At 39.3% G+C, this 22,027-nt stretch overlaps 1 protein-coding gene across 1 annotated transcript; it reads left to right on the top strand.

Moving 5' to 3' along the window:
• Nucleotides 1-8,794: 8,794 nt before the first annotated feature.
• On the top strand, nucleotides 8,795-17,515 carry LOC124284892 (inositol-3-phosphate synthase-like). The gene is given in 5 exon segments (XM_046721023.1): nucleotides 8,795-9,023; nucleotides 12,495-12,927; nucleotides 13,267-13,535; nucleotides 13,537-13,914; nucleotides 15,890-17,515. Coding segments are annotated over 5 exon segments (1,800 nt in total). The 5' UTR covers nucleotides 8,795-8,915; the 3' UTR covers nucleotides 16,502-17,515.
• Nucleotides 17,516-22,027: the final 4,512 nt, after the last annotated feature.

Genomic DNA, 22,027 nt, shown 5'->3' with positions numbered 1-22,027 from the left:
CAAAATATATAAAGCGTATATGTATATGTTTGCTTTCATTATTATGACCCCTAAATATGAGAGGACATGGGCATTCCTCGTGTCTAAGTGTGCCTCAATTTGCTGTGCAGAACTGTATAGTTCTTAGAACACAAGAATTCTGTGGATTGTAATCTGGATTCACACTGAATACATTTCTAGGTTTGTCAGCCCCAATCCGTGCTTTTGTGTTTAATCCTACTCCCGAATAAATCCGACATTCCCTTATAATTCGGATGCTGTTCAGCATGGGGTTAAACTCACACTCTTAAATATGATGGTTAATAAACGGGACAACAGCTGAAGTATATTATTACTTACGCGGTGGACTGTTAAAATGGAAGCAGTTTTTCTTCCCTTTCCCCGGTCATATGAAGTTTCTTTTTCTATCCAAAGAAAGGAAGAGATATCTGCCTCCAGACCCTGTGAAAGGAAGACGTATTGCCATTTAGAACTTTTAACAAGACCATAGGGTAAACACATTATACGACAATACTCACTGCTAAGATGTCCCATTACCTATCTGCTAAAAGGAATAACCAGAATGTGGCGATCTGAAAACCACAGATAAAAAGTCAGATTTTCCTTTTACCATCAAGTTCATTATGATCATTACCTTTGGAGGTGCTGGGCTACTGATTTCATTAACTTTCGTACATTATACAACACACTTTTGACATACCTCCCTTTTATCTCCCTTCTGAAGTGACCTACTGATATCAAATAGAGAGTCCAAGTTTTTCTGGGCATTTGTCCATACGTCTTTGCCCTTAATGAGCTTCAGTTCAGCAAAGACCTGTAACAGAGTTCACCTTTAATACTAACACTATGATATTGAGTGATTGTTCACCATACAGTGGTATTTTCAGAATTATTTTCAGTCGTACCTTCTAATCTAGTTAAAATGAAAGAAGCACAGATTTAAGGATAGTAGCAGTACAGCCATTGACTATACAAGGTACAAAATGTTTTTAGTGTGTGTTTTCAGGAAAGATGTTTCTTTCCTTTTACATTAACATTTGGAACCCAACTACAAAACTGATATACATAAACTCACAAAGATGGGATTGGTGAAACATGGATAACGGTCTGTAATTGTTTCACGCTTCCACTCTCCCTCCGGGCTTCTATCCACTCTCGTCTGTTTGCAAAGGTTTCCTTCAACAGAATTCTGACATCCTTGGCAACTCTAAGAAGCCTTTCATCACTGACATGTTTCTGTTCTATCTCTTCACTGAGTTTCCCCAGTTTTGATAAATGCTCTTCCATTTCCTCTTCCGGTATTTTTCTAAGCTTACTGCTAGGAGACCAAGTATCGTGTGCCACACACAATAACTTCGCTGGTGATGGATTGTAGTCTCCAGTGTTGTCAGAGTTTGGCAAAAGGGACTTCCTATTTTGAGACTATCTCACATGGCGTATTCTACTTGAAAGGCCCTTTGCAAATGCTGACTGCAACATATAGATTATAATGCATAACACTAACTAGTCAGAGTTGGCTGTCCCTGTAACAAACTGAAGTATGTTAACATTCTTTCAAGTAAAATCAAGTAACATATTATGAATATGTGTACATAATTACCCATGGGTGTGGTTCATCACGGCGAATCGCAGGGTATTGTCCATACATACTTCCACCAATAGTTTGATATTCTGACTGGTTACTCTTTCCAATATTTGGATATTGTACCAAGTAGTAGCAAGCTGCTTCACGAATACACTGGCCCCAAACAAGATGTGACTCTTTGTTGCTAAGCTTCATATGGACGTAGTCGCTAAACGTGGGTAAAGGTGTCCGTGTTGTAATGCAGGTAGTGGAAGGTGATGGCAATTTCGGAACTTCAAGCACTGAAGCATTTTAACCAAGGGTTAGAAATTCTTACATCCATTATTGATAACTTCTACAAACTTGTAAACAGAAGAGCTGCCATGGACACTGTCATATACCTCATCAAGTACAAGATAATGTTGCCGGATGTTCAGTGCATAACTCAATTATAATTACAAAGTTTAAAGTGCCTTTACGGTTGAAAACTTCCCATTCCTGTTATACTCAAGGTACACAGAAATTTGTAATATATCAAAACATGCATTACCTTTCATTCTAGGACTGTCAGTACAGGCACCTGTAGAACCCAAACAAGAAGGCACTGCACCTTCCTTACACCACTCTGCTCCAAATCATGGGACAGGTTCATTATCACACATAATTTACCCTTTCTGCAAAATATACTTAGTGTGTGATATTGTTTGTTCTTGTAATCTTTACAATGACCAGTTATTGTTGTGACAATGTTCTGAAGTTTAGCAGCTTGTATATTTCAAAAAGAAGATACGCTAGAAGATTGTTATCCAATTAAGTTTACCATTAACACAGCCGGGACAAGTCCAGTGTAAAAGGAACAGAATCCCCGATTTGAGGAATATGGTTCCCTGTTAACCTTTTGTTTACCTTCACCCAGAATCATGATCTTGTCCTTCAAAGAGAGTACTGCAAGAACCTCTTCATCTTCAATCTCAGCTCCATTTTCCTCAAGAACCATCTTATCTGCTTTGCAACCTAATTTGTCGGCTGCTGCAAATAGGAATGATTAAATCAACTTTACTCCATTTAAATCCAGAAGACAAATTGTATACACTGTCTCACTGTATAAATTCATGTTTCATGCCTCACAAAGCATATATGAGTTAAATTTCATATGTCATAGCGTGAATAACATATAACTTTTCGTGGCACATTGTATAGGAGAGTAATGTTTTAGTGGTACAGTTAAAATTGTGATGATAAAATGTGCAACTCACCGGCCATCTTTATCTCTCCAAGAGATCCTCCAGCTACAAGCTTGCTCATACTCCGAGACCAGTTGCATATGGTATACGCTGGCATACTGCAATGTGTCTCCTCTGCCTATCCCAAATATTTTACAACCATGAGATTGACCATGAGAACAAGATCTGTCTTCCGTCTTGTAAAAATGTACATTTTATAAACTACTACTGCTCTCTTTGTTACCAAATCTACTTTTAAAGCAAAAAAGAAAACAACCCCAAAACAACTAATCGCCTACAATCATGTCTTTTCCTATTCTTAAGTTTTATCCTATGTTTATGAGGATGGCTGTATTGTATATTTCAGAAACTGCTGCATGTACTGGAAAGTTTGCCGTGTGAGAATGATAGTGTGTGTGTATACATAAGAAGAAACCGAAACAAGTTCAGTGATGACTGGAATATGACTAAGAACAGGGTAACTTGGCAACAACATCCAACAAACACTTGACCCCTTGGCATGACGAACGAAATGCTTTTAACACAAAATTAGTTCAGAGCTAAGTACTCTACCAAACATCTGACAGTAACACGAAACTGCAACAGTGATTGTAACATCATTACTGCAATTCAATGACGTAGCAAAAGCAAATAGCCCTACATCAGCAAGAAAGATTCATAGAAATGAGTGCACTTATTGGCGATAAACATCCTTTCACCAACAAAGGGAACTGACTAAGGACAGGGGAATTGCAGTTCCTTGAAAGCAAACGTGTTTAGTTTCGGTGGAACGAACACAACAAGATAGGAAATGCGAATCATAGTACAGAATTTCAAGCCTTTGTACGAGAAAGTATTTTTCATTCTCAGACACAAAAATATGTTCTTTAGTTCCAAAGTCTGGGATGTCGCAGTGATAGCCACTAGTATTGACGCATCATCCTCTTCTGAAACTCATACGGTGTACATCAACCTGTTGACACTCATATACATTGTTTTTGCCATAGAATATATCTCTGTGTGCCTTGGCGTGTTGGCAGGCTATCTCAAACTGTGGATATCGTATCTTTAGTACAACCTGATCTCCTTTACCAACATCATCTCCCATGTACAGGAAATTGTTAGTTGGGTGACCTAGAAACCCAAGCTGCATGTATGACATCATTACCTGGTGTTTTTTCACAAGCGTCGGTAAAACATTCTTTGAAATATATCAGCTTTAGGTTCTTATAGAAAGCATGCCTAGCTTCAAAACGCATACACCACTGGCTTCTTCCGGGTCCGAACATTTTCATCTGATTGGGTAGGTGTACCATGAAGTGGAATTTGGGGGTGAAAGATGCTTTTGGATATTGTTGAATGAACATAGAATGTTGTTCTAATCTGGCAATAGCATTCAAACCTGTGTATGGACTTGTTACAATGTGTTATTGTGAAAAGGCTCAAGAGACAATACCATTTCATGTCTTGGGAGGGTACCTGTGCGCCAATAATAAACGGTAATATTGAGCACAATGTAAGCACCGGTGCAGCGGTTTGCTTAAGCTTTGTTTCAATCAGCAAATCTTTGTGAAACAATGTTTCTGGATTTTCTGTGTCGAGGTAGGTGAATGGAAATGATTGGATTTTCATACTTAGCCAGTTCAAAGTGAAGTACTTTTTCACAACTATTGCATGATGCAAAAACAGCTGCAATTCATACTTAACGACATCTTCTAACAACAGGTGCATAGGGTCACGGACAAGTGTCAGTACCAAAGGGTGATTAGGAACAGAACAAAGGCAGCTTCTCTGATTGATACCCCAATGTTTGCTCCAATACTATTTTGTTCCCTTTGATGGCAAGGTTTCTAAATCGTGGCATCTTTCTAAATATCGCTGTACATTTCTTGGCTCGAACCCTGAATGCAAAAAAGATTTTTTCATGTTTCCATTGGTGGCCTCGCATGAACGACAGGGCTTTTCAGCAAAAGACACACCCTCTTTAAACCCGCCTAGCAAGTTTGATGGGGGAGTATGTCCTTGAATCATAATTAATGATCCTTCAATATTGTGAACAGATCCATTTATTGTCATTTCAATGCCCCTATTTTCTAGTTTGGTAACACACTCAAGAAAATCTCTGAGAAGTTTTCCCAGTCCACATTTGCGAAGATGCACTGTTTTACCCATGCCATCTAACCAAATTGTGTGCAGTTGTGATCGAAATTGTGGTGGAATATTTCCCAATGAGAAGTAAAAAACTGTAATTTTGTGTTTCACATGCGTTCCGATAGGATTGGTAAGTTCAATGTCATCTGTGTACAAAACAATCTGCAATGCATTCGTTTTTTACTAAGCAGTGGGTGTGTTTTCAAAAATAAGCCGTCGCATATGTCATACATTATATCTGATTTGGACACATGCGATTGTTGTTGCCATTTCCAAATGTCTGGTAATTCAAGGAGTGTATTCAGTTGTTTTTGAAAGGTAAAAATATAACCATATCTTGGTTCTCCTAACATCCTGCACCGTTTCACAGATGTAGTAGTGCGTAAATAGACCCTTTCTGAGTGTGTCAATCTGCAATGTTCTTTATAAGATTTGTCCCTACTATGCTGATTTGTTAGTGCCTCAAAATGCATGTCATTTTCAATAGTGTCTAAGATTGTGTCATTGACGCCATGCTGAACCAAGCATTCTTTAGCCTTCTCCATGGTATGCTTGTCATTATCTTCCAAAAGATGGTACGTCTCACCAATAACGGCATCTACTTCTTTGTCTGATAGATTATGCTTTGCCTGTAGGGACATTACAAAACTTAGTTCAGTGTAACATTTGTCTGATAGAGTAGAATGTGAGTAAGGTATGTCTGGCTCAGGTATCATAGTCTCGGACTCGGACTCGGACTCGCACTCGGAGTCGTTAACATCAACATTCTGCATTTCATTCTGTGAATGCTTTCTGAAAACATGTTTGCGAAATGCTGTCATCCTCTTTGTGGTGTAACAACAGTCATTCCATGTACAGTTTACAAGACACAAAGAAATGTGGATCATTTTTGTGGTTTCGTATGATGTGTTTCAAATATTGCCTGTCACTGTCACAATGAAAATAACACATGGAACAGTCCATCTCGACACAAAGACTGACGGGATTAAGACACTTTCAGCGTGGTATGATATCACTATACCTATGAACAATATTTGATAAAAGGACAAATAGCAACCATTGCAACCATTGCAAGACGTCGGGAGAAACAAAATGGCGTGCAAGCATGACGTCATAAGTAATGACGTCATTGACCACGGTCCTACCCAGAGCTCCTTCCGGTGAGTGCGCCGAGTCTAGCCAATATGCATTATATTACATGACATCGTAAAATTCCGACTAAACACAATTAAATAAATGTGTATAGACAGCGAGGGTAGATCTAAACATCTGTGTTTAATATACACACATTCCATGTTCTTATTTAACTTAGGTGATCATATAAGTGCTGAAGCAGTAAGGCTTTAGATGTCTTTATTAGTTAGAGGTATTACTAAAACGGTCAGCAAGCAACGTTTGACGTGTGTGAGAAGGCCACTAACAGCAGAACTATAACAATAAACAGATAAATTGCGTATAATAACCTACTGTGTCATCAAAAGGTTAAAACATTGCGTGCAGACTCATTTTACCTAGCAGGTTCTTCACATTATGTGTGTTTTAGTGCTCTCTTACATTACAAGTTATCAGTGTTTAAATTTTAAACACTGAGTTATTAAACAGATGTAAGCGATCTAACTAAACGCAAGTCGTATAGTTCATGAGCAGTGATGTGTATAAAATGTAAACACGTCATATGTAAAACATTAACACTCTAAACACCTAATGTTTTCAGTGTGCTATTGATATTAGGTCGAATTGTCTAGAGATTTGCGCATTATTCATACAACATAGTGGGTGGGTCAGTTTAGTTTTACGCCGATTTAGCAATATTCCAGCAAGATCACGGCGGAGGACACCAGAAATGGGCTTCACACATTGTACCCATGTGGGGAATTGAACCCGGGTCTTCAGCCTGACGAGCAAACGCTTTAACCATTTGGCTACACCACAGTTCCTCAAGCAACATGGTTATCGTATGCTAATCTACCGCAAGTTTTAAAGGGACAACGATCTAGAGCAAATCCCAGGGACTTGTTGTTGCTTTTGTTATTGCCGTTTTCACGCGAGTACCCGGATGATATCTCAGAATTCTTGACTAGGTTGGGATCTCCGCTGCGCCACCCGCAAGCGCCATTGGTAGTACAAGGGCGCACCCTTACATAAATCAACGAAGATGGAATAGAGTTTCCTCTTAGAATTTAAAGGAAAATATAGTAATCTTTTTTACCCTTTAATATTTCCATTGTGATTATTATGATGACAAATCAAACATTTTGAAGTTCAACTTCATATGTCTGCTATGGTAACATCTATCATATGATAAGTAGACACACGCATGCCCCAATGTTGTGAATTGTCGTGTGGTTCGAGAGAGTTGTTACTCAGAACAGCCGAGTAACCATTACTCCCAAATAGATATTATTAATTTCAAATATTGTTCCGTTACATGAGCTCGTCTTCCGAAAGATATATTACCTAACAACTACTTCAGCTGGTCCCACATGTGAAATACAGCGACTGCCGATAAGGGGTCGCTGTCTAGCCAACCCAGTGATCTCAATCCATAGTCGAATGTGACTAAACGATCAATGAAAACGTCAGAACTATCTTGAAAGCATTTTGAACCGGTGACGGTGTGAATATGTTTCCACAGGGTGTATTTTTTGTCATCAAACAGATTAACGTTGCTCCACATGGAGTAACAATTAGCGGTTAAATGTGCCGGGGTATAAGCGACGCTGGTGATTGTATACCTTAATATAAATATATCGTCGAGGTGAAGTATGTTTTATGGAGAAGGTAAGTACGGATGCACTATATAGTATGACTACGTGGGTGTTTGCATGTGTGCGGTGTGTGGGGTTTGTGTGTGTGTGCGCGTGCGTGCGCGTGCGTGTGTGCTAGTCTTCACCAAAATATTCATCAATGTGAAAATTTTAACAAAACCCACGACCACGTATGGCCCTAGTAAACCAAGTGTAACTATCGGGAGTTTATTACGGGATTCGAACCAACTGTGGACAGCAAAATCTATCACCTTAGACTATTTAATCAGCCATACCAAAATACCACAAAAAATACATGACAATGGGTATACTTTTAAAAAGAACCGATTAAATAGAATAGAATTGTTATAACAGAAAAAGCATTTGTTTAAAGAATGTAAACTATTAAAAAGGGATACCCGTGACGATCCAGGTTAGGAGTGATCTTCAGCATCCCATGCTTGTCATTAGAGGCTCGCTGACTGGGTTGACACATGTCATCGTATCCCAATTGCGTAGATGGATGCTCATGCTGTTGATCACTGGATTGTCTGGTCCCGACTCGATTATTAACAGACCGCCGCCATATAGCTGGAATATTGCTGAGTGCGGCGTTAAACAACAAACCAACTGTTACAAACCTTTCAAATCTCGCGTTTTGGCGGTAAGTCTCACATTCTCTAAATGAAAATCCCGTTCTCACGGCCAGTATACTAAATCTCACATTCTTTCGTAAACGCGCTTTAGATAGCGCTATTATGATGTTTTCACTGCGTCCGATTGCTTGGAGCTTAAACCTAAAGCATTACCTCTCTTTAATATTTTGTCTGTTTTTATCAATGCAATTGTAAAGAGTAATATCATATGTATTAACTTGCAGAAGCTTCCTTAGATACATTTTTGATTGACAGCTATGCAAACCTTAAAAGGAATAATCCATATTGTAGTTATACGAGTTCTTTAAACCAAGGCGAAATTCATTTTCAATTTTACTCTTTCCTTCAGGAAAGCAATCGATTGAGTATTAATTAGTATAAAATGTATTTGTAGCTTTCCACGTGACAACACACAAACGGCAGTGACCTCCTGTGTGTTCTGATCATCGCGTGTTTTCGAATTTTCTCGACATGTTGTCTCTCATCCATTTAGGTGACGTGGGCGCTCTGAGTTGCTGGCCAATCAAATTGCACCATTGCCGGTCACGCTATATATATAAAGCCATTCAGGCGAATGCACCGGGATGCGAACAAATCTGAGAACCTGTGGTGTCAGCTTGTTAACAAACTTGTTTATAGAGCCAACCCTCCACCGCGAGCCCAAACATACAATAATTCTTGGGTAAGTATTCGGCGAGCGATTGCAAACTGATTTGTCATCGTAGAGTGCACGTGTAGCGACTGCTGCTGTTCTCGTTGAGAGAATCAGCTTCATCCATGTATTCCTCCCGAATGATCAGGACCGAGTATTTGTAGGCACATAAGTAAGCAGGTTGGCTGTGCTTCAACCCGCAATATAACGTATCCGATTTCTTGCCCATCGAACGTCTGAAGTGTGAATTTCTCTTGCGGACCGGTAATATCGGAATCACTTGCACGTGGAAGATATGAAGGTCATAAGAGTTACTTCCCTTGTCAATACGTTGTAGTTGATTGGTGGCGATGGATGTGTGTATATCAGTTATTTCTTTTACTCGACAGGTATATTTAGCAACGGTAACAACACAGGTGTATTTGCCCCACATTTTATAAATACGACATCAAATAAAAATGCGTTGCCACCTACGCAGTGGGGCAAGATATTGTTACGTGTAACTAATTTGTCGTCACAAAGTGTGACTCGGTTTGAATCAGCTGGCACAAATATAGCAGACGACTCATGAGTCACCTGTCACACAAATAAGCAGGAGACCAAATGTTTTCAAAATGACACCATCTAAATCAACTACTGAAGAATGTGGTGTCCCCCGCCATGATATTGCTGGAATATTGCTAAAAGTGGCGTAAAACCCAACACACACACTGAAGAATGTCCACATACAATTTAATTTATTTAAATCCCCCTTCATTGGTCTTTAGTAAAGCTTTTGTATGTTCATTGTAAATTTCCGAATTTAAAAGTACTCTTCTACATCCCTGTTTATCCGAGAATGATGTTAGATATGTAGTCATTTTTTTTAATGAAACAGTTCTCCATCAGTGGTGTAGTTTAGATCATGTTTCAGTTAAAATATATGTTAATTTCTTCTTCAGAGTTTGAAAGATCTACTAGTACTACTTTTTGGTTTGTTGTAAGTGACTCATTAAGAAAATATTCTCAATTACTGAAACATTCTTCACTTTCTTCAACAAAATAAGCGTCACTTGTATATCCAATATTAGTTTCTTAAAGGGGCACTGGTCCACAGCGATCCATGTTTAGCGCCAACAGTCTACTTGTGTCAGCTATAGCTGTTAGGTGGTCAGTCCCTGCTCCCTCGACTGTGAGGTGGCAGCTGTCCACCTTCACAATGAGACAATAAGAATGGTGGATGCCCATCAGATGCCCGCTATTTAAAAATATCCCCAGTTGTTCTTGTCAGGTTGTAACAAAGTATCCCAGCAGTGTAGGCTTTTTCGGATATTGTGATGCATAGATGGTATGATGACTGATCCAATCTGTGTTTTTATCCCACCGGCATGTAATGCGGTGGGATATAGTCGTCGCCTCGTCCGTCTGTCCGTCCGTCCGTAATCATTTTGTTTCCGGAGCATAACTCAAAGACTGTTCGATATTTTTTAACCAAAATTTGGAGATATGTCAAACATAACCTAAGGTGGTGCCTTTTGCTATTTACAGATTATTGTCATTTTTATTTTTCTCGGTTTCCATGGAAACGTTTTGGGCTTAGTCTTAAAGAAGGGTAGGCTTCGTTTCCGGAGCATAACTCAAGAACCGTTCAGTATTTTTTAACAAAACTTGGTAGATATATCAAACAGATCCTAAAGTGGTGCCTTTTGCTATTTGCAGATTTTTGGCATTTTAATTTTTCTTGGTTTCCATGGAAACGATTCGGACTTAGTCCCAAAAGTGAGGGGTGGGCTTTGTTTCCGGAGCATAACTCAAGAACCGTTCAATATTTTTCAACAAAACTTGGTAAATATATCAAACAGATCCTAGAGTTGTGCCTTTTGCTATTTGCAGATTTTTGGCATGTTTATTTTTCCCGGTTTCCATGGAAACGATTCGGACTTAGTCCCAAAAGTGAGGGGTGGGCTTCGTTTCCGGAGCACAACTCGAAAACTTCTCAATGTCTTTCAGCAAAACTTGGCAGATATGTTAGACAGATCCCAAAGTGGTGCCTTTTGCTATTTGCAGATATTTGTGATTTATTATTTTTTTGGTTTCCATGGAAATGATTCAGACTTAGTCTCAAAAGGAAGGGGTGGGTTTCGTTTCCGGAGCATAACTCAAGAACCATTCAATATTTTTCAACAAGACTTTGTAGATATATCAAACACAACCTTAAGTGGTGCCTTTTGCTATTTGCAGAATTTTAGCATTTTTACTTTTCCGGGTTTCAAGGGAAAAAATTCGGACTTAGTTGCAAAAGTGAGGGGTGGGCTTCGTTTCCGGAGCATAACTCAAGAACCATTCAATATTTTTCAACAAAACTTGGTAGATGTATGAAACAGAACCTTAAGTGGTGCCTTTTGCTATTTGCAGATTTTTGGCATTTGTATTTTTCCCGGTTTCCTTGGAAACATTTTGGACTTAGTCTGAAAAAGTAAGGATTGCTTTCGTTTCCGGAGCACAACTCAAAAACCGTATAATATTTTTCAACAAAACTTGGTAGATATATCAAACACATCCTAAAGTTGTGCCTTTTGCTATTTGCAGATTTTTGGCATTTTTATTTTTCCCGGTTTCCTTGGAAACAATTCGGACTTAGTCCCAAAAGTGAGGGGTGGGCTTCGTTTCCGGAGCACAACTCAAAAACTTCTCTATATCTTTCAGCAAAACTTGGCAGATATGTGAGGCAGATCCCAAAGTGGTGCCTTTTGCTATTTGCAGATATTTGTGATTTATTATTTTCTCGGTTTTCATGGAAATGATTCGGACTTAGTCTCAAAAAGGAAGGGATGGGTTTCATTTCCGGAGCACAACTGGAAAACTTCTTAATATCTTTCAGCAAAACTTGGCAGATATGTGAGGCAGATCCCAAAGTGGTGCCTTTTGCTATTTGCAGATATTTGTGATTTATTATTTTCTCAGTTTCCATGGAAACAATTTGGACTTAGTCTCAAAAGGGAGGGGTAGGTTTTGTTTCCGGAGCACAATGTGAAAACTTCTTAATATCTTTCAGCAAAACTTGGCAGATATGTGAGGCAGATCCCAAAGTGGTGCCTTTTGCTATTTGCAGATTTTTGTCATTTATTTTTTTCATGATTTCCATGGAAACGATTTGCACTCAGTCTAAAATCAAGCTGGACTTTAAGTAACTGTCAGATGATTTGTTCTTTCAAAGATGTGGAGGCCGGGGGGATATGTCATCTTCTGATGACTCTTGTTTACCTCAGTCATAGTCTGTCATTGATTTTGTACATGACATGCAGGGGGGTCACTTATTTTGTACATAAATTTTAGGGGGGGTCATTGACATTGTACATGCTTCTCCATAAAAATCATCATCACCCCTAGCCTTAAATTATGAACGGTCTCTAATGTACCAACCAATCCAGTTCAATTTCATGAAGTTGAAGGCACCTTCTAGGACTGCAAGAATACTAGTGAAGAACAGATCATTTATCACATTCTGGTTTTTTCACACAGATAAACAAATTCTTACAGCACAAGATGGCTGCTAAAACAGTGCAGGTTGACAGCCCAAGAGTGAAGTACTCGGACAAGTACATAGAGAGTCAATACAGCTACGACACAACCAGCGTGGAGCTGAAGGGGAACCAGTATGTGGCCATGCCTGTCTCCACCCAATACACATTCCGGACCAAGAGGCAGGTGCCCAAAGTTGGGGTGATGCTGGTCGGCATAGGAGGAAACAATGGCAGCACTGTGGTTGCAGCCACCATCGCCAACAGGCTGGGTCTCAGCTGGCACACAAAGGATGGCCTAAGACTGGCTAACTACTTCGGGTCCATCACCCAGGCCAGCACAGTGTGTCTGGGGACAGGACCACAGGGGGAGGTGTATGTCCCACTCAGCCAACTCATGCCTATGCTCAACCCTAATGACATTGTCTTTGATGGTAGGTGCAATGCTTTAGTAACGTACTAAGTTGTGCATAATTCAAAACCAGCCTTTCAGATTTATTTCTTGTACTTTGACTGATTGTCAGTAAATTGTCCTTAAGATTTCTTTGAAATTAGGGAATTATTTGGAGAAATGTTCAATCAAAGGTTTATGAAATCACTGAAATGGCCCTGTGTCACTTGTCTGTAGCACAATCACTGCAAAATATGGGAAATATCTTTCATTGGTAAGGGAAAATGGATTTTGCAAATATTCGTAGGAATTTTTTCTGTATAATTTGACAAGTGATTCCTGTTGATACAAGTGCGAGTGACAATTTTCTTTTCGTCTTCAGGTTGGGACATATCTTCTATGAATCTGTCCGACGCCATGGCACGAGCCAAGGTCCTGGATTACAACCTTCAGACACAACTTCGCCCACACATGGAGAAGTACAAACCCCGACCCTCCATCTACATCCCAGATTTTATTGCAGCCAACCAGATGGACCGTGCAGACAATGTCCTTTCTGGAACCAAACAAGAACTCGTGGACCAGATCCGCCAGGACATCCGAAGCTTTAAAGACAGTAGCGGAGTTGATAAAGTCATTGTATTATGGACAGGCCAACACGGAACGTTTTTGTGACATCCGCCCAGGTCTTAACGACACGACAGAGAATCTCCTCAACAGCATACGGAACAATGCAGGTGAAATCTCTCCATCCACCCTTTTCGCTGTGGCGTCCATTTTAGAGGGTGTCACGTACATCAACGGCTCCCCACAGAACACTTTTGTTCCTGGGGTGGTGGAACTGGCAGAGAAGAAGAGGGTTTATATCGCTGGGGATGACTTTAAGTCTGGCCAGACAAAGCTCAAGTCAGTACTGGTTGACTTCTTGGTAAGTGCAGGGATTAAGCCTGTCTCCATCGTCAGCTACAACCACCTGGGCAACAATGACGGCAAAAACCTGTCTGCTCCGGATACATTCAGGTCTAAAGAGGTAATAGTTCCTTCTTATTTTGACCTTTTAGTGATGTTTTTGTCTTAGCAGGTGGGTGAAGGGGTTGTCGGGTAGGGAAAGAGAAGAGATTTTTGATTGAAGTTTATCGTCCAAAACTGTGTTCCAATGGAGATATCTCCTAGGAGATATTGTTTTGTGAGAAGATTTTGTACTGTTGCCTGACAATGCTATGATGTCATGAACTTGATGGCGTCACAATGCTATGACATTTGCTATACTGCAAGTCTAATGGCAGTTCCGTGTTGTGAAGAGTGATTTTTTATGAGAAATAGAATCTCACGCTTGTGTCTTCTGATACTGGTCGGCTCGGAGTCAGTATGATGTGCCTGAGTGGGGTATTCATGCTTCACTGTGGCATGGTATCTCAGTGGGCTAGCTCTATAAAACCAGTTTCAGTCTGGGCTAGTACATGCAGCCGCACCTACACATACACATATTTTCGAAATATTCTCACGAATGACGTTAAACCCAATTTCACCTCACCTCCAGCAAACAATTATTTTTGGGGGGATGACCTGAATGTAGTTTATTTTTTTAACATTTTCTGGAATGAATTGCTGTGTTCAGTGACCTCCCAGGTCCAGACTATCAACATGATGCACCAATAGACTGTACAATGATGCAGAAACATGTATGCAAGATGAAAACTTAATCCCAATTGTGTTTTTTATACTGAGTTGGAAAATGTCAGTCTATTTACTGATTTGGTAAATGTGATATTAGTTCTTACCAGTAGATTTTGCTTCAGATTACCAGCATTTAAAACATGGACTGATCTCACCGAGTACCATGGTTTTGCTGGCTACATGGTAACAGTATTCTCCTGTGCCCATGCAGCTGGACTAATGCTCCAAGTCTAACACAACCTCATTCAGCCTCATGGCCAGTAGCTCCCTTACTGGATATTCCCTTATTTATGCTAATCCCTTATATTTTATGAAATATAATACCTGCCTCAGGGCTTCAAAAATCCCATCGCCCGACGCCCGGGACAAGTCAGTTTTCATTTCGGGCAATAAATAATGGTATCTTACTTGTCCATGGGCTACTAAATAATTTCCACTTATGGTTTCACACTGCAAATAAACTTGGATTTAATTTCATATCTGCTCAAAATGTAGCTATTAAATTTTGCAATGATAATAAAGTAGAGTTATCTTTCTTTGCTATTTATCACTTTTCAATAAATAGCCCAGTAAACATTAACATCAAATACCATGTTGATTTATTCTTTCATAGTTACATCATCATGATTATGACATAAAATCAGGGCAAGTGGAAAATTAGTAAGGACAGGTTACGTTCTTAAAGTCACTTGCCCTGTGGCAAGTGGCTTTTTAAAAAATTTTGAACCCCTGTGGCTCCTTGCCCAGGATGTATGTATGGGGAATCGGTAGTTGCTCAGATAATGTAGATGGGAGGATTGAGAAGTGCAGTAGTGTTATGAAGTGCATGTATACTACCCATCAAAAAAAAAGTAAATTTAGCCACTTGCTTCAGTCAACTGTTCTAAACTAGATTTTGCAAAATATTCCATACTGTTTAAAGGTACTGTTTACATAGGTACTGATTGTATTGTGTATTGTAAAAACAAATTCGTAACGATGAAAAGATTATTGTCATGAGTTCAATAAATGATGAAACTCAGTGAAACTTGGCGAATTCCTAACAAAACTTTACACCAAAATGCAGCTGTTCACATGCATGATATTTGGACATGCTTTTCAGCAATTTGATGCATGATCCTCATGCAATTCATCTGCATAAGGTTTGCAGTTGGTTCCCCTAGGTTAGTGGAGAAATTCATCTTCGATGTAACCACATATATATACATAATATATAGTGAGTGCTTTAAGTGAGTCTAAACTTTTGATGGGTAGTATAGATGTATAATAGAAAATGAGAATTGGGCAAGTCTGTATCACGGCCACTCCATGTTATCTCTTGGTTCCAGATCTCCAAGAGTAACGTTGTGGACGACATGGTTCAGTCTAACCGTCTGCTGTATGATGAGGAGGAAAAGCCAGACCACACAGTTGTAATCAAGTACGTGCCATACGTGGGAGACAGCAAACGAGCAATGGACGAGTACACGTCTGAAATTATGATGGGCGGCACAAACACCATCGTCATCCACAATACCTGCGAAGACTCGCTGCTTGCCACACCTCTCATCATTGACCTCATTGTTTTAGCAGAAATATGTGAGCGTATCCAGTTCAAAGTGGAAGGACAGACAGAGTTCCAGAACTTCAATGCCGTTCTCTCCATCCTCAGTTTCCTGTGCAAGGCTCCGCTGGTGCCGCGAGGAACCCCTCTGGTGAATGCTTTGTTCCGACAGAGAGCTTGTATTGAGAACATCTTTCGAGCTTGTATAGGACTGTCCCCAGTGAACAACATGTTAATGGAGTACAAACATGAACACATCGATGTGCCGTCCAGAGTTGCTTCTCCTTATTCTAACTTGGCCTCCATGAAACTGAAGGCTCGAGATCAACTGAACGGATTCTCACAAAATGGTGTTACAAGTGAGGAGAAAGCTAGCAGTGATGAAGGGGAAAAATAACAATGGACATCTTGTTAAATACATGATTACCTGTGAAATGTTTTTTTAAGAATACCGTTCCCAACATTTTGTATCCGTTTACTTTTTATGTTGATAAAGGATGCTGTATGCATGCACAGCTCTGTAACCAGAGGCACATAACCAGAAGTAAGTTGGAAGCATTCAGTCATCAGTGCAGTATTTATTTAAACAATTGACCAAACAGTGTATCCTACTGTATTAGACGTTAAGTGCAGGATGTCTGTCAAAGTTGGTATTTCAAATGTTTGCATCTGCTCACTGTCCTTGCCATTTATTTATAGAAGTGATCTGTATGCTTTAACTGCAACATTTGTGTGTCTAATACTGACAAGGAAATCCTTCAAACTGTAAACACAAGTGAAATGACAAATCAGTGACAAGTCACATTTTAGCGTTGATGACAAGTCAGTCAGTGAGATGAAACATTCTCAGTTCGGTCTCAACAATAAGAATGGATTGTACAAAGACTTGCAGAAGCTTGAAAGTGGTTGTGTTTTCAACACCAGCAATATTCGTGCAAATTTCTCTCCATGAGGGGGGAGGTTGGGTAGCCCAGTGGTTAAAGCATTCGCTTCTCACGCCAAAGACCCAGGTTCAATTCCCTACATGGGTGCAGTGTGTGAAGCCCATTTGTGGTGTCACCTGCCGTGATATTGCTGGAAAATTGCTAAAAGCGGCGTAAAACTAAACTCACTCACTCTCTCCATGAGGTATGTCGGACATTGCAAACATTGATGCAGTGGTGACAATTTGGTCACCTTGTAGAAAGATAGTAAAACGTGGACACCAATGACCATACAGATTGTGAAGGCCATGTTTTGAAGTGTTCAATGCACGGATGATGTACAATATTCACTGTTATACTGCTGACTTAAACAACGGACTGACATTGTTGTCCTGCGGTTTAAATCTTTTGGTCATGTTTCTAGTGAATGGAATTACAGAAAGCATATCACCAGTCAAAATGTCCCTTCACAACCACAAATCGGTTTGCTTGTCGTGTACAATGAATGCCTCTTCTCGGACACCACCCTTCCCTTACCAAATCTGGTGAAGAATTGTTTCCCTGGCAAAATCATGATTAGTCTTAAATCATTGTGTAACACTATTGATTTGCTGCCCATCACAGCTGCTGCCTCGCCCAATCTTTGCTGCCTGATGTAAGTAATAAAAGGCTGCTTCCAGATGGCCTGCACAGTGATGCCCTTTAATAGTATTTTTTATTATTATAGGATATTTATATAGCGCACATATCCACGCACTAGTGCATGCTCAAGGCGCTGGTATATTTTCCCTCGATCATTGGATGTCAATCTCAAAGGAACATCGCATTATCAATCTAAACTCCCTGGTGAGTATACAACTCTTGCAGCCACTAGACGCACTAGTGTTATTGTGGCTTTCTCATCCTAAGGAGGTACCCATTCACAGCTGGGTGGACTGGGACACATAGTCACAGTACTTTGTCCATGTTCACTGCACGTTGCTGTACCCGCAACTAGGTGTTTGCATGTATTCATGTGGCCACCATCTGGTCAAATACCAACGGATTCGTGGGTTCTTTTAAGTGCACAGGGTTGTGTACTGTACACTAGGGGTTGTGACAACACTGAAAGAGTCTGCACACAAAGTTGACTCACACAAAGTTGACTCCAAGGTTTTTACACCCGGTCACGTGTGGGCTCGTTCCGACATCTAAACCTCGGCTTGATCACTAGCCTGTTTGGCCATCCTAGTGCCCCATATAATAGTAGCTAAAATTTGTCCACTGTGCCCCATATAATAGTATATGACAAAATTTGTCTTATTTATAACAGGAGCTTCAATGAAAATATAGTCGAGGTTGCCCGGCTGTTAAGTTTGCTTTGTTCTCCGGCCCAGTTTTATTGTATTTTTATTATATTTTGTAGATATATATTTTTTTTCAGTAAGACAACTTTATTTCTAAGACTAAATGTTAGTATAATGTAGGGCCCTGTTTCATAATTAAAGATGTCAAGAAAGATAGTCATAACAGTAAGTTAAGTATAACTTACCATTTACAACAACTGTTCTTGTCAGCTTGGCAAGACAGGCATGGTATTTCTGCATCTTTGAATTGTATTTTTCAGTATGTTTTGCATATATCCAACTAGACGGGCTTGTTAGGTGTTTGTGTTCATATACCTGTTGTGAGAGCTATGTTTCCATTTGAAAAAAAATAATCCCAGGAAACAAAATGAATGTTTTTCAATCAACATAATATTATTATGTTTTATTGATATGTTGTGGATCAAAAGTTGAACTCTTGCTTTGACTCTGGAAATAATTTTGCCAAGTGCTTGTTAAAACCCTGGGATGTGTTGAAATTTTATGTTTATGTACTGACAGTATGATGTAAGTTGTATGCTCACTAGTAGCAATGAAAGCACATCACTTGTATCTATTTATTGAGATCAAATGTTTATATTATTTGTTTTAATGATACACTCGTGAGAATCTTTTGATATGTTCACTGTTGAATTTTTATTTATTATATTTCTTTGTGTTTAGAGATATGTTAATGTATTCCTTGATAGTGATGAACAATGGCTTTTGAAAAATACCCATGCAAGAATATACCTGAGGCTGGGCTTGCTGTGAACTGCCCCAATATGTGCAGCTGACTTTAATGTTGAGCTCAGACAACACTTTTTGTTTTTTTATGGTTTTACAAATGTTATTCTTAGCACTTAACTTGGTTAGAATAAAACATTATGATACATTTGTGTGAATGTGATGGTATTCTATAAGGCATATGATTGAGTCAGGTCTGTTCAGTACAGTGACCAGGTAGCCTTCTGGTTAAAGTGTGTTGTCAAGCTGAAGTGGCATGGGAGAGGAGACGTGAAAGAATGGTGCAGGGTTCTCACAGCTACTCACAACTGTCAAGTGGTGAATCATGAAAAGTACTGGGTGGAGGGGTGGGATGTGTGTCACCCCAATGTCTTTGAAACATGCCTTGGTTCTAGAGCAACCAGATGACAGCATTCTTATTATCCCCACACATACATGGATCTGGTGGTGTACTGGTGCCTTTTGGTAGTTTTGGAATTTTAATTAAATATTTTTGGCGTTTCCATGGCAGCAAGTTTGACTTAGCCTGAAATTGTGCGTGAGTGCTCTTTTCCGGAGCTGAACTCTAAAACCGTTCAATGTTTCTTCACCAAACTTGGCACATAGATAGATCTGGTGGTGTACTGGTGCCTTTTGGTAGTTTTGGATTTCTGAATAAAATATTTTTGGCATTTCCATGGCAATAAGTTTCACTGAAATTGGTGATAGTGCTCCTTTCTGGACCAGAACTTTAAAAACCTTTCAATACTCTCCTTCCACTTTTCTATATACACACCTAAATATTTGACATAATCATAACTCGTAGACATAATCATGAAGAGTATGTTGCCATTGCGGGGGATATTGATGACTTTGTCTTCTTGTTAAATTTGATTCTCTTGTTCAGTTTGACACACAGTTTCATTGGAATCTTTGATTTTTTAACAAAGGTTGATCTATTCTGCCTGTTGGGTGTAGGAACAGGGATATAATAGCACTGCCGTTTTTATTTTCATTAAATTAATAACTGGTCATGCAACTTTGTTTGAGGAGTGAAAATGTTGTTGTTGTTGTTGAAACATCGAAATGGACTCAGGTTAAACTTTCTAGAAAATCAATGTGACATCACTATTTAGAGAGGCTCTCTGGTCTTCATGTAGTGGGGCATTGAAGTAAAAGATGTCATTTCTTGAGGTTGAAACAGTAAGGAAGCTCCTGCACTGTTTGTTATATTGTCTACTGAACCAGTATTGTGTTTTTCAGAACTTATTTATTTGTCAGTTCGGACACGTTTCATAAGTCACTGTAACCTAGTCCTGCCCTTATCTGCTCGTCATTGGGACTTTTTGCATGAACATCCATCTCGCAACAACGCTGTACTAATGAATCGGAAACTTCAAAAACTTATTCAAGAATGTCAGATCAGATTTTCATTCTGAACCAAATATAGTACTTTTTCTCAGTCATTTTTGTTGGGGTGTAATGAAGCTGGAGTATGTATGTAGTGGTTATCAACACATGTTGTATTTCATTATATATATTTTAACTATGACTTGTGCACCTTGACCATTTACCTCATGTCCCTCAAAATGTATTTTTACAAACAAGCAGACCTCTAGAACTGAAATTTTACATACTTACACCTTCACTTTTAGGATGTTTAAATCAGCACCCATGCTATGCTATACTTTGGAAACAGTTTTCGTTTTTAGTTGTTTGCAATATTTTTTTGTAATGTGACACCTAATTTTGAAATATTTTACATTGCAAAAACCTGTTTTAGAAATATAATACCAGCATTAGTGAGAAGTTCTGGGGACTGGTTCATGATGGGTGAACCAGACGGGATATGATAGAGCAGGATGTGTGAAGAAAACTATTTGAATGATGGTTCTACATTTTTATGACATTTGAGAGTTTTCGATTTATCAGAACAAAATGCATCTAACTGATCTATGAAAAAAGAACGTATTTTGGTAGAGTTTATATAATAGTGTTGGGATTCTATATTTGCTGCTTTGTCGTTCCCATGTAATGAATTGTTGTCACATTTGCTGATTAAACACCTGTTTCCTATAAAGGACAGAACAACCACTGTGTTCGAGTCTTCACTGGGTGGGGTTAACAAATATATGTACATCACTGGATCCAGGCTTAGAACAACGTCTGACGGTTTGTGCCAAATGGTGTGATGACTCCCAATCTTTTGTAAGTTGGATTCCGACCTCAGATTGTATATGCCTACTCCTTTCACATACTCTCTCCATACGACTGCCTCCGTGGTGTAGTGGTTAGAGAGTCCGCCCGGAGAGCGGAAGGTCGCGGGTTCTATCCATTGCCGCGTCATACCGCAAGACGTTAAAATATGGTACTTGTTGGTCCCTGCCTGGCGCTCGGCATTATGGGTACAACAAGGAGTGGTCGGATTATGTTAGTGGTATATAAGAACTATAAAACCAGCTTAAGTCTTAGCAAAGTACAAGAAGCCACACACACAAATGCATGGTCATCGTCATATGAGCAAAAGGTGTCCTCCCTTTTGTGAGAACTCCCAGTTGTGAGACATTAATTAATGGTTCAGTGCACATAGGTGGTGTTTCCACATCCCTACAATGAAAGTGGGATCAGCCCAGTTGTTGAAGAGTACCCACAGGAGTCATTGATGAGTTGATTAATAAAACAGATTATCAAAAATCTTATTTACACAGAAGAAATAGGTTTAAATATTTTATTTATTCAGAAGAATATGTAATTATGATAACACACTTTTATTGACTATTTCTGCAGTTTGAAAGTAATTTTGGTTTAAACATATTTTATTATTATTTATGAAAATGAATTGGGATTGGTGAACAAGCATTACTGCTTATGTTAACACCGCTCCCATGCAACATAATTTACAAAATGAAATGGAGGATGTGATGTCATCGA

This window comes from Haliotis rubra, unplaced genomic scaffold, assembly GCF_003918875.1.
Source record: "Haliotis rubra isolate DU_JTF1 unplaced genomic scaffold, ASM391887v1 Scf347, whole genome shotgun sequence".
Classification (NCBI taxonomy): Eukaryota; Metazoa; Mollusca; class Gastropoda; order Lepetellida; family Haliotidae; genus Haliotis; species Haliotis rubra.
Note: the sequence above shows the minus strand (reverse complement) of the source record. Positions and strands in the feature narration are given on the sequence as shown.